The sequence below is a fragment of the Polypterus senegalus genome, chromosome 4 (genome assembly GCF_016835505.1).
Source record: "Polypterus senegalus isolate Bchr_013 chromosome 4, ASM1683550v1, whole genome shotgun sequence".
Taxonomy (NCBI): Eukaryota; Metazoa; Chordata; class Cladistia; order Polypteriformes; family Polypteridae; genus Polypterus; species Polypterus senegalus.
In genome coordinates, this window is record NC_053157.1 from 169,572,567 (window position 1) to 169,591,833 (window position 19,267).

General features: G+C 38.5%; 1 protein-coding gene across 1 annotated transcript in view; it reads right to left on the reverse strand.

Moving 5' to 3' along the window:
• The window catches only part of naa15a (N-alpha-acetyltransferase 15, NatA auxiliary subunit a), a 116,673-nt gene extending 102,469 nt beyond the window's left edge, over nucleotides 1–14,204 (reverse strand). The window contains exon 1 of the mRNA XM_039751663.1: nucleotides 13,938–14,204. Coding sequence (XP_039607597.1) covers nucleotides 13,938–13,991 — 54 coding nt within the window. The 5' untranslated portion in view covers nucleotides 13,992–14,204. The remainder of the gene's footprint in view (nucleotides 1–13,937) is intronic.
• Between the last annotated feature and the right edge of the window lie 5,063 nt (nucleotides 14,205–19,267).

The following is a 19,267-nucleotide window of genomic DNA, read 5'->3' on the forward strand; positions in this document are numbered from 1 at the left end:
GAGGTACCGTGGAAAAGTGAGTGGCTTTACGCCAAGTGTAGGGTTTATTCATCGCGATTTGAACGTGGAAAAGTTCTTACGCAACATTTCTGTGCGTACGCACCGTTTATACATGAGGCCCCTGCTCTAGAATGTTATGAAGAGTGATCAGATGAATTGTAATGTCCCTCTTTGCCATGAAAATGAACTTAATCCCAAAAAACACATTTCCACAAAAGGACCAGCTCAAATCATTTCAGTGATTCTCTCATTAACACAGTTGAGAGTGTTGATGAGGAGAAGGCTAGAGATCACTGTGTCATGCTGATTGAGTTAGAATTAAGAGGTTCAATTGTTGTGAAGGCGGCTTCAGGGCACCCAAGACAGTCCAGCAAGCACCAGAACCTTCTCCTAAAGTTGATTTAGCTGTAGGATGGGGCACCACTAGTGCAGAGCTTGCTCAGGAATGGCAGCAGACAGGTGTGAGAGCATCTGCATGCACAGTGAGGTGAAGACTTTTGGAGGATGGCCTGGTGTCAAGAAGGGTAGCAAAGAAGCCACTTCTCTCCAAGAAAAACATCAGGGACAGACTGAAATTCTGCAAAAGGTACAGGGAATTGGACTGCTCAGTACTGGGGTAAAGTCATTTTCTCTGATGAATCACCTTTTCCGATTTTTTTTGGTACGCGGAAAAAAGATTGTCCAGAGAAGAAAAGCCGAGTGCTACCATTAGTCCTGTATCATGCCGAACGTAAACGATCCTCAGACCATTCATGTGTGGGGTTGCTTGTCAGCCTATGGAGAATGGTACCAAACATCCTCTGATAGCAACTTCTCCCAACTATCCAAAAACAGTTTGGTGACAAACAATGCCTTTTCCAGCATGATGGAGCATCGTGCCATAAGGGAAAAGTGATAACTAAGTGGCTCGTGGAACAAAAAAAAAATAAAAACATCAAAATTTTGCATCCATGGCCAGGAAACTCCTTAGACCTTAATGCCATTGAGAACTTGTGGTCAATCCTCAAGAGGCGGGTGAGCAAACAAAAACCCACAAACTCTGACAAACTCCAAGCATTGATTATGCAAGAATGGACTGTGATCAGTCAGGACTTGGCCCAGAAGTCGAATGATAGCATGCCAGGGCAAATTGCCGAGATCCTGAAAAAGAAGGGCCAACACTGCAAATATTGAATCTTTGCATGAACTTAATGTAATTGTCAATAAAAGGCTTTGAAACTTATGAAATGCTTGCAATTATTCTTCAGTATACCATAAAAATATCTGACAAAAAGATCTAAAAACACTGAAACAGCAAACTTTGTGAAAAACAATACTTGTTTTATTCTCAAAACGTTTGCCACCAACTGTACACTGAATTTTTGATTTGTTTCAGTATTTAATAAAAATTAAGATGCAAAAGTCCATACCCCAATGTTCAGCATTTATTTTCCAAAACTTCTGAATGTTAAATAAAATCGTCAAAGTCTCCAGCATTCTTTTTAAGCTAGTTCACGATGACTCCAGACACAGTGTCTAGCAGTGATAAGTGTGAAGACAAGAAGAGGAAGAAGTTTAGAACAGGTTGGGTTAGTGTCGCCGTTTTCCAAAAGTTTGCTTTACCAGGAATGACAGTTCAAGCAGTACAGTATGTAAAGATAAAACATGTTACTACATATGAAAAAGTTATCCAGACACTTGTGGCGCCTACAATGTATTATTCTGCCTCCCTGGAAAGATGAGCCCCTGCTAAGTTCATAAAATGTTTGCTATTCTATTGCATAGTGTATGAGCTTACCATATAGCAAAACACATTTTTGCCTAGAAGATACTTGGACACTGTCAAGTGGTCAAACAACTACACTAGCCAGTAACTCACATCACACCAGAAGCAAGACATCTACACAATGTTATCCCTCATCTGTTCATTTCACACGAAATAGGGAGTAATAAAATTAGCCTTTACATTACTGGCAATTTTATTTACATTTTTGAGATTTTATTTTTTGCTTACCAGGGAAACAGAACATCCCAATGGCTGTGTGAAAGTCTGTCTTTAATGCTTTAAATTATGGTGTTGTGTTTTCTCATCCAGTTTAGTATTTAGTATCTTTGTGCATTTACCACGTTAAAACACAGCAGTCTGCCACCTTGAAATGCTGAACTTATAACATATTTCAAGTTGTGTGCATCAGTGATCAAACATAATATAAGTGAATTTCTATACAATGTTTAAGTTAAGTGGTTAAATACTAACTTTATTGAAAGAGTTCACTCATATTTAAATGGGGTACATGGCAGCATTTGCAATACTGCATTTTTTTGTGCTTCTTGAGCGTTGTGTGCCTTTGAATATTAAATGCAAATTATTTTACTACAGTGTCTGTTAATCATAAGATTTGTTTTGTGACTGTTGTAAGAACTGGTTATTAACATTTTCAATACTGTTTTAACTTGAGCAGTCAATAGTAGTGCTGAGCGGTACACTGGTTCATACTGAAGACCATCTTATTTTTGCTATGATATGGATTTTTCTTATACCGCAACACCGGTTTAAATTGCCTAAACAACGTTCAGAACGTGGCGCAACGGGAAACCATTTAAGGGGGAACCTTTTTCATTGCTACACTGCTACAATCGCATGCAATGGAGTACATGCGTTAGTGGAGGTATTGCGCGGGGGCCCTTTTTCACTGCTACACCACTAAACACGTATGCAACGGAGTACATGCGGTAGTGGAGGTATTGCGCAGTGAAAATGGACAGAGAACATTCCAAAACTGAAGCAGACGATAAAGTTGAACATTATGACACAGAAGAACTTTTGCCGAAAAAAAGGAGTCACGTCCGATGCCTGTAGATTCCTTTGTTTTAAAATGTCAGATGTGGACCATTATATTCAAATCTGTGAATACTGTTTCTACACTATTGGATAATACTGCAAGCCAAGTTTTACCATGTTAATCGCTATGTGCTTCTTAAACTGACTTCTTGCACTAAACGGAGGCGCTGGCAGCACACAGAATACATTGATTTCATGATATTCCTGCTCCATGAACATTTAGAAGACTAAGATAAATACTTGATATAATTTTCATGATGAAATGCATTAAAGCATGTATTAAACATGTGGGGGCACGGTGGCATGGAGGCTGCACTGCTGCCTCCAAGCAAGGGGGTCTCGGGTTTTCCATGCCTTGAATTTGCATGTTTTTCTGGTGGGTTTACTTGGCGTGCTTCAGTTTCCTTTCAAAGTCATGTAGGATGTGGGGTTTTGTTATGCTATATTGACCCTGCTAGAGTATGTATTGCTCGTACCAGCACTACCGCCACGTTACCGTGCATGTTTAATACCTGCTTTAATGCATCTCATCCTGAATATTATACCAAGTATATATCTTAGCATTCTAAATTTTCAGAGAGCAGGAATATCATGAAGTAAATGTATTATGTGCGGTGATCGCTGCCTACGCCTCCTCTTAGTGTAGTGGCAGTCAGTTTAAGAAGCGCGTAGTGATTAACAACTGGGTCAGGGAACACTTAACACAAAGCATTTAATGTACTACATTAATTTATGACAGGGTTTGAGAAACTCCAGTAAATTAAACATTGATTTTAGGATGAAGTTTAGTTTACGACATTCTACTTTAATTATAAAATAAACTATGAGAATAAAGTGGAAATGTCGAGAATAATAGTCAACATGTCGACTTTATTCTCAACACTAGCAAAATACCCGAACTTCGCAGTGGAGAAGTAGTGTGTTAAAGAAGTTATGAAAAAGAAAAGGAAACATTTTAAAAATAACGTAACATGATTGTCAATGTAATTGTTTTGTCACTATTATGAGTGTTGCTGTGATCAAGGATTTGATTATTATTATTTCTTTCAATCAGGTTCGTATTTGGAGGATGTGTTGTGTTCAACTTATATTGCGTGTTTGTCAACCTTTGTAAAGATAACAGGTTTCATTCATCGAAGTGTTCACTACCCAAATCGGTACTCGTGAATCTAAGATGTTTAACAGGCATTCCCGGTATTAAGTTGTGGATTTGCCTGCGAATATTTAGCGGCAGCATGTCTATGAACTTAATTTAAACTTAAGCTTTACACCTTGCTTTCCTATTGATATGTCTACAAAGGCTTGTTCAGATTCAGAGGGTTGTTCCTTTCTTACTGCATCAATAAACAGCTTGTCTTCCTCTTTATCTGAGACATCACACACTGCATGCACGGGTTTACCTTTCCCAGTCCTGCAAAGTGAGTTCACGTGAGCCGCTCGGAGTACATGCATCGAAGGTTCTCAGCTGTGCTTGTGCTATGTCATGCGATCTTGCGATGTCCATGGCTTTATTTAATGTTAGCTAAGACCCGGCCCTTAAAAGTTTCTCTCTCACTTTTGCTGAGTTTGTGCCAAACACTATTCTATCCCTGACCATCTCATCTTCGTTTGCATAAGCACAGTCGTTCACCCGCGAATATTTAGTGGCAGCGTGTCTATTGGATTGCTGCTGACGGACGGCCTTATATGGGCAGGCACTCAATTATGTGGGATGTGATGATGAGGGACGCAACCGAGCTACAGGCTATGGCTGTATATATGTATGTAAGTAGGTTCCAGTTATGACCGTTACGTGTAGAATTTCTAAATGAAACCTGCCTAACTTTTGTAAGTAAGCTGTAAGGAATGATCCTGCCAAATTTCAGGCTTCTACCTACACGGGAAGTTGGAGAATTAGTGATGAGTCAGTTAGTCAGTCAGTCAGTGAGGGATTTGCCTTTTATTAGTATCGATAGTTTTTTTTTTTCTTCCATGTCCATATTTTTTTTTCTTCACTGTAGCCAAAATACGATTCCGTAGGGCTATACCACAAATAGCATTATAAATGCAAATTGCAGTTTTATTATTTATGTATATAGCTTAGCTTGAAGCAAGGCCCATATTAATGCAATTTGCCTAAACAATGGTTCAGTTGGTAAAGATGTCATCATGAAAGTTGCACTTGTTTTATTTTATTTTTATTTGGTGAATACTGTGCAATGCACCAGGGCTTGAAGTCTTGAAGTAATATTATTACTGGAAGTTGCACTATTATTTATTTTATTGTTATTATTTATTAGTTTAAATATTATGCTGTTTAATGATTGGAAAGTTTTTTTAAAAAGTCACTTTAACAGTCAGTGGACAGAGATTGTTAACATTAACAGAAAGTGTAGCTGGTTTACAAAAAATATTTACTATTTATTCCTTTTCTAAGACATGTTCAATGCAATACAACTTTTAACAAGCACATCTTGGAATTTTACTAAGTCTAAATGCCTCTTTGGATGGCTGAAAATATATGTTGTCAAAATTTTAGTTTGTTTGCAAAATTTGTTCAATAAAAAGGTTATATATTTTGACAGCAGCTGTCATGCAATGTGATTCCTTCTCTTCATTAGTGCCACCCCCTTGAAAACTATCACTTTATGGGGCCATGCAAACCAGTATTAATACTTGTGTGCACATTAAAATGTTTTTTTGTACAATGTACAATTCTCATGACAGTGGAATAGGTTATTCTTAGCCAGTCTACTGCAGTAATTGCAGTGGAAAATGTGGTTAACATCCACCCATGCATGGAAAAAAAAATACCGTTGAATACAGTGAAACCAGTATAATTTTGAAAAATACCGTGATATAGAATTTTGGTCGTAACGCCCAGTACTACTCAAAAGCATTGCATTGTATTTTACTCATCATTTGGTGTCATTTAACTGTTCTGTTTCATTATTTATTTAGACAGCATGCACAAATAAATTTCCCCAGACTGAAAAAATTGATTTCTTTATATTTAGAAAATGGACAATAAAAAGATTAGATATAATGTTGTTCTCTGGACTCTATTCTGCAACTCTCTGATCAGAGAACCATCAAAAAAGATATGAATCATAATGATTTAAGACTGCTGTCTTTCCTTATATAAAACAGTCAAACAGAGAGGTAGAAAGCAGTGTTTACTCACTGGCAGACACAGAGGCCAGAAAGCAGGCAATACATAAAATGAAAACTGAAAAATAAGTACAGGAGATATAAAACAAAAATGGCTAGAAAAAAAACATTATTTCAGCTGTTTCTATATTGCACAGATTATTCATTAAATTGTATAAAAAAAAACGTTGCTAATATTTCATATTATTGTTGTGAGAAATACCAGTTTTCAACTCTGTATAAAAATGTGCATATACATGTCTATATGGTTCCGATCTTCAATCTTTCAGGCATTTTGATAACAAATCAGGATATATCTAATGCATTTGGTTCAAAATATTTGTAATATCAATTTCAGTCCATATCACCAAGCCCTAAATTCACACAAACTGGTTTATATTGTACATTGAGCATTTAGTGGATCTTATGAGTAATTCAGAGGAAATATCATTATTTTTGATTTAAAAAGCAATCGATAACAAGCTTTATTTACAAAATACACCCTGTGTGCTAAAATAAAAGGACCCTGTGGGGTACAGTCTGAGCATCATTGGTATACAGTATAAAGTACAGTTCAGTGAGTAGTAACAGGGAGGAAAACAATTTCTCTAGCATGCTTTTTCCATATTGTGAAGACTCCATGTACAGTCAAGACTTTGTCACTATAAATAATTATTCACAAGAAGTATCCTTTGTGACTGAAATCTAAGACCCAGAATTATTGGATGCATCTTGTAAAAGAAAACCTCAATATTAAGTTTATGATGCCTAAAGTAAAGCAACACTAATAAAGACTTACACAGCCATATAGTTTTCACAATATTGGACACACAGAGGGAATTACGAAAATCATGTTTCAACACAAAATTAGGTAGCAAGACTGAATCAATGGAATACTCCTAGTTGAATCAATTTTGTGATCAAAATTAAATTATGCCAATCTCCATAATTAAGGTCTTACTCCAGAACATCAAAAGCACACATTCTAATGAAATTGAATTTGGATGAGTACTAGCAGCCTATCTAACAAGTGTACGTAACACAATAGGAAGGTATGGGGCGGGGTGGGATTGAAGAAGGCTGTAGACAAAAACATTCAAGCTCTCTAATGCGGATAAGGATTAAATACCATAGACTGGAGGAAATAAAATATACTGATTATTTGTATTACAATTAGGGCAGTACTATAGTGACTGCACACAATGAACAGTATTCCACAGCACACTCCCACTTCATTTCTAAGTAACATCAGGGCTGACACAGGTCAAAGTAACCAATATTAGTTTTTCAGAAAGCGCTTGGAACAGAAAAAGTCAATAAATGCAAATAAACTGCATGATGATTTTTCAGAACAGCATTAATATTCAATAAGTGATTTTCTCTATTTTTATAAATTTACATTTATTTAATAGCTTGAATGTAAAATGTATCAGTGTCAAGTGTACGTGGTACGTAAAACTTTAGACTTGACGACATACTGACATTTTTAAAACTGTTCTCAGACTTCACTCTTGTAAATTGCATTTTAATTAGACATATCCTCAAAGAATGTGAAAGAGTGTTACTAGTTCAATACCGGGTGTTATTTAATATGTAAAATTGCAGACCTTTAAAATGACACCAAAACTTTAGAAGTTTGTTTTTGTTCTCAATTTATCATAAATAAGCCCTACCCATCAATAATGATAATAAAGTGCATCTCTCTCATCATCACATAGTGTATGCAAATTTATAATGAAAACAAGATATTGTACAAGATATTTGGTGAAACAGTAATCCCTCGCTGTATCATGCTTCGACTTTTGCGGCTTCACTCTGTCGCGGATTTTATATGTAAGCATATCTAAATATATAACGCAGATTTTTCGCTGCTTCGCAGGTTCTGCGGACAATGGGTCTTTTTACTTCCAGTACATACTTCCTCAGTTGGTTTGCCCAGTTGATTTCATAAAAGTAACGCTATTGGCGGATGGCTGAGAAGCTAACCAATCAGAGCATGCAGTTAAGTTCCTGTGTGCTGACTGGCTCAGCAACAGAGCGCCGAATTCGATTCCACGGCGTTAACCATGTAGTCTCGTCTCGCTCATTCAGCATTAACGTGTTTCACTGGGTAAAGAGTTAACTTTTGTGCTCTTTTGTGTTTATCTTTGTGCGTAGTCAAGCCCTTCGTTATGGCTCCAAAACGATCTGCTCCTGTTACTGCTTCATGGACTGTGCCCAAGCGCCAACGGAAGATGCTAGCAATTGCCGAAAAGGTAAAAGTTTTGGATATGGTGAAGGAAGGGAAAAGCTACACTGCTGTAGGATGCCATTATGGCATCAATGAGTCCAAGATTCTTTTTATTTAAAAAGGAGGAAAAGAATAGATGATCTACGGCCGCAGTATCCTTTTAACCAGGGCGCAAAACGAGTTTTAAGTGGACGTAATAAGGCAGTAGTCCAGATGGAATCTACTTTAGGGATTTGGATTGAAGACTGCCGGTAGAACAACAACGGCGGTGCTACACAGTCGCCTGAAGAGGCTCCTTTAGAAGGGCTGTAACCTATAACGCTCTCCTTTGTTGTGCAGTAAAATTAAACATCGTTATCGGACAAGTCATCGTGTCATTGTTGGTGAGTAACTATAATTAATTTTCTACTTACAGTACTTAGTACATGTACATACGTCTAGTGTCACTGTACACACATTTACTGTATACAATTTTTCTTGCATTGTACGTATTTATGGCTGGGCTTAAAATATATAAAAATAACCATATGAACATATGGTTTCTACTTCGCGGATTTTCACCTATCGCGGGAGGGTCTGGAATGCAACCCCTGCGATCGAGGAGGGATTACTGTATTCATATGTGGTTTCTGAGAAAGAACAATCATAACCCTATTGTAGTGCTTAGCCATCTGATATATTTTAATCTCTCTATTTAAATCCCTAACATAAAATCTTATATTTTAAACAAAAATTGATCCCTGTGTAAATATTGCAACATACAGTTGCAACAAACCACACAGAAGGTATCACAGGAACAAAGTGCTACAATGAGCCATGTTTTAAAATTAATAAATAAAAGCTTGTGACCAAGACCCGGTAATACTACACTGCCAATGCCATTTTTTTCCCCCCCAACAAGTTATTATTTTTTCCAGAGTATTATTCGAATGGTAAGCAGCACAGCCAAATAAAATCTTTTTTTTTTTTTGTCTTTTTTTTTTTAATCAAAGTTTTTTATATCTGTGCTACTTAATGGACACACTAAAATATCTACTTTCAATCTTAAAAATGAATCTATTACCATTGCTTTTAAATACACCCATTTTGAAACTCCTCTTAATGCAACAGTCATGGGTAGTCAGAACATGTATACAACTAAGTAATAGAATGAAACACAGTATTTCAGTCCATTGCAGAGACCAAAAATGAAAACCCGAGTAAATTAATAGTTAACTCAAGTGCATACAAAAGAAAATTACAAATATAAGCACAATGGACACAGGTTCGTCAAAGAGCTTGAAATGCTATAACCAAACTTCTCCATGCTCAGTTTTTGGTAATCTTTGTATGTGGATTCTAAGAAAGAAGAATCACAAAACCATTGCCACTCATATTCAATCAACATATTTGAATCTCTCAGTTAAAATACCCAAGTAAAATCTTACTTATATTTTAAACAGAAATTGATCCTAATGTAAATTGAGCAACATCAAGTTACTATACAAAGTGATAAATTATGAAGGCCAAAAAGCCTAATGTTGCTTACAAGTCACACTAGCCTGGGGTTCAGTGACAACACACTATGAGCTGGCATTTCATAATACAAATGACCAGCTTCAGAATGACAACAGCGAGCAGTCATTATAAGGACAGTGAGATACCTAAAACAGAGCTGTAAAGAGCCATGGGTAGTCAAAGCCTGCAAACACTACAGTGCCATACTATATACCTGTGCGCTTCCCATTCAAACTCTGTATGCTTATTATTCTTCCTGTATCAAAGGCATGAATTTAACTGGTCACTTAACAGCATAGTTTCACGATTGCTTTACTGAAGGGATAAAAATTCAGCTTCGCTCAAATTATTAGCTCATCACTGATATTAGTTTAAAGGTAGCAGAGGTTACCCATCTATTTCTGTTGTTTATGTTCTGATTAGTCAACCTGATGACCGTCTATGATTCTCTAAGGAGGAACAAATTTGTCAAACTGGAAGGGAGAAATCAGCCACAATTCTATATTCAAAACGGAATGGGTCTTGTGGAAACAAAAAAGATAGGGTTGCAATAAAATTTTTTTTTAAGAATTTCTGGTATAAGTGACAACTTGGCCAATATCTTGTCTTTATATTAGGCTTTAGCTACTCCTGCTGCATTTAAGACTACCTGAAAGCGATGGCTGCAGTTTGGTACTTTAAGGAAAGTTCAGAAAATGCTTGGAGCCAATCCTCAATTTCTGTTTATTTCGACAATATGGTCAGCAAATCAGCAATGGATAATATGATAGACTATTTCCCCAGCCCTATAATAAAGTGCTTTTTGAACTAAATAAATGAGTGTGATGATGTGGATTAAAACGACACAAGTTACCTGAGATTTTTTTTTTTTTTTCTTTTTCATATGGACATTTTTCACATTGTTTGCAGTTGTCCAGTATTGGTCGTTATTGACTCTCATTCTATTATAATCTTTATTATGTACTTTCTCCACAAAAACATCCATCTACCAAACACAATTTAACCTGAGCAGGGTCACAAGGAAGTCACAGCACATTTCAGCAAGCATAGGACTCAAGAAAGGAACAATCCCCAGACAGGGCTCTTGTCCATCATAGAGTGAACACACACACACCAAACACTAGGACCAATATACTATTGCCAATACGCCTTACCTGACTCGTCTTTGGACTGTGAAGGGAATCCAAAGATCCCAGATGAAACCCATGCAGAAACAGGAAAAACATGTAAACTACATTCAGAGAAAAACTAGGACATGAACAGTGGTCTCCCGTAATGTGAACCAGCAGAACAACAACTGCAATAAAATTTAAAATTATTCTGTACCACCACTTCAAACTAAAAAGAATAATATATAAAAAAAATATGTGCATTATTTTGGGTGGAGTGGTCCATTAAAATTAACTGAAAGGCATCATGAAAGAAAATTAACACAAGAAGAAAATTAACAGTATATCCACACAGGATACATTATAGTTGATGCAACTTGCTGAAGGTCACACAGAAAATCTAAAGAAGAATGACTTAACTGATAACTAAACTTTAGGTGTAACCTGCATTACTACACCTCTGAAAATATATCACAAATCTGCACAGGAATGTTGATCTGTAGCTACTGGACAAAGACTGAAGTGGAGGATGCAATTATCTATCTGTTCTACAAAGCATACCCTCACCTGGACAAAGCTGGCAGCACTGTGAGGATTTTTTTTTTCTTTCTAGTCCGTTCAATACCAGCAAGCCATCCCTCTTAAGGGGTTAGCTCATAAGCTCAAGAGATATGCAGGTGGATGAGTATATTATGTTATGGATAATGAACCATAGGAAGGGACAGGCCAGGCCAGGGCATATTGATAAGCAAAGACAGGAGTGAAAGAGGCAATTACCTCTGCTCCACAAGGCTTACTCTCACCTGGAAAATGCTTCACTGTGAGGAATATGTTTTCTAATCTCACCAGTGCCTTTAATACCATCCAGCCATCCCAGTTAAGGGGATGTAAGCTTACAGATATGCAGGTGGATGAGCCTCCGTTGGCCAGGATAATGGGCTTGCCTTTGGGCAGACCGTAGTTTGAGAGATAACAAGGACCGGGTCTCTGATATGGACATGAGCAACACAAGGAACAGTCCTGCCCCCTTTTCCCTTTACACCATACACCTCACCCTATAAATATAACACCAGGATATTGCAAAGACCCTCTACATTCAGTAACCATTCAGGGGGTAGATGTAGAGATGGTGCATTGCTATAAGTATTTGGGGGTCGACATCAATGACAGGTTGGACTGGTCTCATAAAACAGAAAACCGTTATTATAATAAAGTGCAATGCAGGCTCTTCTTTCTTAAAAGACTGTTATCCTTTAATTTCCTTAGCATTAGAACTGAGCACCATTTGGGTTGTAAAAACAGTGCCAAAAGCATTAGTTCCGAGTGCCACTTATGCAATGCTATAGACGTGTCTCGCTTAAGCATTAAACCAGAGGATTACTCTTGTGTGTAAAAGTTCTAACAGTATTAGTGCCGAGCATTATTCAGGCAACAGTACAGGCATGTCTTGCATAAGTGTCAGGCCGAAGCACTACCCAAGTAATAGACAAGTCTTCTCCTAACCTCATAATGTCGTACTGTAAAAAACGCATCTCATCAGCAGTGATGACGAGGTGAATCTATCTTAAGGCAGTGAAACTGGAATGGACAATGAAACCAACCGAAAGTGATGCGTGCATCATTCACATATGTGCAGTATACAGTTCATATTATTATTATTATTATTTGTGTTACTATTATACTTTATAAAGTTCTGACTTGTACTTTTAGTGTTTTAAATGTTTTACAGCAGAAAGATGAGATTTAATAAAAATGTCAGTTTTTAAGTCAAAAAATGCAATGCTTTTTATATGTTTTTTTTTTAGAAAAAATTAAACGCCAAAGAGGTTAATCTGAGTAGTGACAACCATCACATCTTCGACAACTCTGCGATGGTGAGTGTGAATTTCTATGCTGAGCTGGAAACCATTTCCAGAGAGGCCCATTAAATCAACAAACTAAAAAGGCTGACTCAACTATGCGATGCACCCTTGTCTAGCTTGAGCTATTAATAGTAGAGAGAATGAAGATAAAACTTAGTGCCATTATGAACCTCTTTGACACTCTAATGTTAAGTACTTTTAACCAACAAATTATTTAGCATAAGTGTGTCATGAAAGGCTACTGGGGCTCCTTCACACCTATGGCAATACACCTTCAATATGCTTCACTGTAACTGCCAAGTCAGACGTTTCCTTTCATTTTAATCATTCTGGTATTGATGTATTTATTTAGTGAGCAGCTGTAAAAAGCCAAGTTTCCCCCTGTGGCCAAATAAAGTTTTATCCTTCTGTCTATCAATCAAACAAACAAGAAAACTTTGCAACTATGCCTTTCTGTGGCTTCACAATGAAATAAATAATACATTGCCCTAATTTGTATAACAATCCAACAACCTAAACGTGGAAGCAGATATGCCTTCTGGTAAGTCTTGTTAGGACTACTTATAACCACTACAAATGGGATTATCCTGTGAACTGAACCAAACTCCACCGCACGTGTGCACGGGATGACCATTTACAGGCCGGATACAGGAAGCATAGCGCTCAAAGTACGAAAAGCGTCGACCGCGTTTGTGTCTTCCATGCAGACCATCAGAAACGAAGACAAAGCCACACACACACACACAGCATTTCCTATGCGCGACTCGCAGTGACACTTCGGAAACCGGAACCTTTGCCAAGCGACAGTGAGACACCTGACACAGCAGCCAAGCGAACATGCAAAGTGAGCACTTTTGATTCAAAGGGATGGGGGTCGCAATTGAGACGGGCAGAAGTGTGAAACCACTCTCCACTCCCACTGAACTTAAGTTTTACAAGCAAACAGCGAACGTGCCCCAAACCCTCCCATGGCAGATCACGCCGGGCCGGCAACCTGAAGGTATTCTCTCCTGGCACACCGTAAAAGTGAAAGGGTAAGCATGCTTCACACCTTTAGGAGACAAGGCAAACACACTAATAAACAACGGGGTCCAAAGCACAGGTGCGCACACAACTGCCGAATTCTCCCTCGATCACAGACGGGCCGATCCCTTGAAAGGTACCCACTAGGCCTTCAGGTGTTTCTGACCGGTTCTGCAGTAGAGCTACCCGTTTAGTAGGCCAGGATGGAAAGGGATGGAGAATGAGGGGCAGTGGTTAACTTGCGGAGAAATCAAACCAGCACTCACCAAGATCCTCTTAAACAGAGCGTTCTCCTTCGGCGGCAGCGTGACTGTCGGCATTGCTCAAGCTTAGATCTGTTCTCTTGCCTTATAGCATGTGAGTTACAAACAAGAAAAAAACGAGGAAAATCCGTCTTTCTTTTGCACTCTCTTCCTCCGTTTCTTCCAGGTTCTCCAAGACCTCTCTCTCCCCTCTCTCGGGCTCACTATCCTTTTCCTCTCTCACGTGGTGACTCAAAGCCCCCCTATCAGACCAAAATGGCCGACACACTTCTCCTCCGGGTCAAGCGGTATGTGACGCATGCGCAATGACCTCACGATGGTCCAACAGAACGGGAAGCGTGCCATTACTCCTCCGTAACGCAAGGGGTAAGTGCTGGACGGAGAGAGGTCGTGGATTTTTTAATTTCAAAAAGATTTTTTTTAACTTTTATTCAGTATTGGTTTTCTATACTTTAATTCTGTATTTACAATACAATCAGGAAAATGTAATAATTTTTGCCCTCTATCACAAGTAAAAGTTTACAGATAAGACACATTTTTTAGATTAATTTTAGCGTTAAAGCAATAACCAAAAAAGAATTACATTATAATAAGGAAATATACAATACATTAGAAGGGTCATAATAAAATTTTAGTATATTATTAGGTAGTGTTTAAACAAGGTAAGCTACTTAAATGCAGTTAATTATACACATAAATCCACATGTACAGAATAAAATTCATAAACAAGAAAAGATCTGCAGTTTTAATCTTTTTAGTTTTAAACAAAATGTACAAATTTGTTCATCCATCCCAAATTTTAACCACAAAATTTCTTTACAGGGGCATATAATATTAATAATATTAATAATCAGTGGTTGGTTGTGGTGGGCAGAATATCATGAACTGACGGATGTATTTGCAGTGGTTTGGCTCTGTAGTAATTTAAAAGAAAAAATTAACAATATAATCCAGAGTAGAAATCTTTTTAAAAGTCTTTAATTAATGTCTAAAATATACATAAATGTATAATAATTTCTAGAAGTGTAATATTAAGTAAAATAAGTTAATAGTAGTAGGGTGTTTTACAATGCTAGCCAATGCTAATGGATGAAATGAGAAGTCAAGCAAAATGACACCTTTTATTTGCTAACTAAAAAGATTACAATATGCAAGCTTTCGAGAAGAAGGGGTCTGAGTTGCCTCAAAAGCTTGCATATTGTAATCCTTTTAGTTAGCCCATAAAAGGTGTCATTTTGCTTGATCTGTCATTAAAATAATTTAATAAAGGTAGCACCTCCATCCATTAGTTGACAGTAATGTATCATTATTTAAATAAGTCTTCAATTATCTGGAAAAAGAAGAATAAGTACACAGGTACTTGGTTTTACCAGAAAAGCACAATTGCAGCAGCTGCAATTCATACAATTTAGAAACAGAGTTCCAGTTTGTTTGATGACTGTCGATTCTGAACTCTTTAGATACTGCTTGTGAATTTAACATAGCTTCATACATTCATCAGGGAAAATGAAACCTTAACTTAGAGGAGACTGTAAGTGTCATGGAGGGAGGATAGGCATCCTGGCCATGATGTAGAATGATTTCTTGCTGGTCAGGAGGCCATAATGGAAGGACAGCAGGAGCGCACCTTTGTTTCCCCTTGTGGGGATTGAACCTCAGATGTCGTGGTGCCATAGTGGCTGATTCCATTCTACACCCTGTCAAGTAAGCAAACCAGCTGCTCTTTGTACTACTTCACATGTACTCTATAACATGCCTAAGATCTGCTTCTCGCAACTGAGACAGCTTGGCAGATGTTTCCCGACTGGCTGACCAACAACAAGTGTAAGGTAGGTAACCACCCAAATAATCAGATCGTGATTCAAAACTATGGATATATACAGTGGGTACGGAAAGTATTCAGACCCCCTTCAATTTTTCACTCTTTGTTATATTGCAGCCATTTGCTAAAATTATTTAAATTAATTTTTTCTCTCATTAATGTACACACAGCACCCCATATTGTGTACATTAATGAGGAAAAAAATTAATTTAAATAATTTTAGCAAATGGCTGCAATATAACAAAGAGTGAAAAATTGAAGGGGGTCTGAATACTTTCCATACCCACTGTATGTACACATGTATCTACAGTATATATATATATTTATCTATCTCACTCTCTCTATCTCTCTCTTTCTCATATATATATATATATATATATATATATATATATATATATATATATATATATATATATATGCACACTCACCTAAAAGATTATTAGGAACACCATACTAATACAGAGTTTGATCCCCTTTCGCCTTCAGAACTGCCTTAATTCTATGTGGCATTGATTCAACAAGGTGCTGAAAGCATTCTTTAGAAATGTTGGCCCATATTGATAGGATAGCATCTTGCAGTTGATGGAGATTTGTGGGATGCACATCCAGGGCACGAACCTCCCGTTCCACCACATCCCAAAGATGCTCTATTGGGTTGAGATCTGGTGACTGTGGGGGCCATTTTAGTACAGTGAACTCATTGTCATGTTCAAGAAACCAATTTAAAATGATTCGAGCTTTGTGACATGGTGCATTATCCTGCTGGAAGTAGCCATCAGAGGATGGGTACATGGTGGTCATGAAGGGATGGACATGGTCAGAAACAATGCTCAGGTTGCCCGTGGCATTTAAACGATGCCCAATTGGCACTAAGGGGCCTAAAGTGTGCCAAGAAAACATCCCCCACACCATTACACCACCACCACCAGCCTGCACAGTGGTAACAATGCATGATGGATCCATGTTCTCATTCTGTTTACGCCAAATTCTGACTCTACCATTTGAATGTCTCAACAGAAATTGAGACTCATCAGACCAGGCAACATTTTTCTAGTCTTCAACTGTCCAATTTTGGTGAGCTCGTGCAAATTGTAGCCTTTTTTTCCTATTTGTAGTGGAGATGAGTGGTACCCGGTGGGGTCTTCTGCTGTTGTAGCCCATCCGCCTCAAGGTTGTGCGTGTTGTGGCTTCACAAATGCTTTGCTGCATACCTTGGTTGTAACGAGTGGTAATTTCAGTCAAAGTTGCTCTTCTATCAGCTTGAATCAGTCGGCCCATTCTCCTCTGACCTCTAGCATCAACAAGGCATTTTTGCCCACAGGACTGCCGCATACTGGATGTTTTTCCCCTTTCACACCATTCTTTGTAAACCCTAGAAATGGTTGTGCGTGAAAATCCCAGTTACATGAGCAGGCTGTGAAATACTCAGACCGGCCCGTCTGGCACCAACAACCATGCCACGCTCAAAATATATATATAAAAAATATAAACTCTTTAAAAAAATTAAAGGAACACTTTGAAAACACATCAGATCTCAATGGGAAAAAGAAATCCTCCTGGATATCTATACTGATATAGACTGGGTAATGTGTTAGGAACGAAAGGATTCCACATCGTTTGATGGAAATGAAAATGATCAACCTACAGAGCCCTGAATTCAAAGATGCCCCAAAAATCAGAGTGAAAAAATTATGTGGCAGGCTAGTCCATTTTGCCAAAATTTAATTGCAGCAACTCAAAATTGTACGCAGCACTTTGTATGGCCCCTGTGTTCTTGTATACATGCCTGACAACATCGGTGCATGCTTCTAATGAGATGACAGATGGTGTTGTGGGGATCTCCTCCCAGATCTGGACCAGGGCATCACTGAGCTCCTGGACAGTCTGAGGTGCAACCTGGTGGCATTGGATGGACCAAAACATAATGTCCCAGAGGTGTTCTATTGGATTTAGGTCAGGAAAGTGTGGTGGCCAGTCAATGGTATCAATTCCTTCATCCTCCAGGAACTGCCTGCATACTCTCACCACATGAGGCCAGGAATTGTCGTGCACCAGGAGCCACTGTACCAGCATAGGGTCTGACAATGGGTTCAAGGATTTCATCCTGATACCTAATGGCAGCCAAGGTGCCTTTGTCAAGCCTGTAGCGGTCTGTGTGACCCTCCATGGATATGCCTCCCCAGACAATCATTAACCCACCACCAAACTGCTCATGCTGAATGATGTTACAGGCAGCATAATGTTCTCCATGACTTCTCCAGACCCTTTCACTTCTGTCACGTGCTCAGGGTGAACCTGCTCTCATCTGTAAAAAGCACAGGGCACCAGTGGTGCATCTGCCAATTCTGGTATTCTATGGCGAATGCCAATTGAGCTGCATGCTGCTGGGCAGTGAGTTCAGGGCCCATTAGAGGACATGGGGCCCTTGGGTCACCCTCATGAAGTCTTTCTGGTTGTTTGGTTAGAGACATTCACACCAGTGGCCTGCTGGAGGTCATTTTGTAGGGCTCTGGCAGTGCTCATCTTGTTCCTCCTTGCCCAAAGGAGCAGATACTGGTCCTGCTGATGGGTTATGGACCTTCTATGGCCCTCTCCAGCTCTCCTAGAGTAACTGCTTGTCTCCTAGAATCTCCTCCATGCCCTTGAGACTGTGCAGGGAGACACAGCAAACCTTCTGGCAATGACACGTATTGATGTGCCATCCTGGAGAAGTTGGACTACCTGTGCAACCTCTGTAAGGTCCAGGTATCGCCTCATGCTACCAGTAGTGACACTGACTGTAGCCAAATGCAAAACTAGTCAAGAAACAGTCAGAAAAGATGAGGAGGGAAAAATGTCAGTGGCCTCCACCTGTTAAACCATTCCTGTATTGGGGGTCATCTCATTGTTGCCCCTCTAGTGCATCTGTTGTTAATTTCATTAACACCACAGCAGCTGAAACTGATTAACAACCCCCTCTGCTACTTAACTGACCAGATTAATATCCCATAAGTTTAATTGACTTTATGCTATACTCTGATTAAAAAGTGTTCCTTTAATTCTTTTGAGCAGTATATTTGCAATGAAAAAAGGTTTAGGGCACCAGCTGGAGATCACCGTATATTGTAGGCAAAATACAGTTGAGTAACTGAAAAAAAGACCAGACTACAGATGTTGCTTCATTTAAATGACTGACTCCATATTGGAAGAGGTGGAGTTTAAAAGACTTCTTGGGCAGAACTGCAGGGGTTAGAGGTGGCATCAAAAGAGACATTACAGATCCTTGACATTCTGATCTTCTGGTCTACAGATGAAAAGGAACAAGATGTGAGTAACCGAAACTCCTCCTGACTCAAGGTGGAATAACCGAACATACACAAGGCAATAGAATGCCTACTACTCATACACATTTGTAAAACTATATGTTTATATTTAGTATTTTATTTATATTTACATTTTATGTGCTGTGTGTGTATATGTATGTTTTTAGTCACACACCCACTGGGGGAATCCACAAAGTTCTTGTAACACA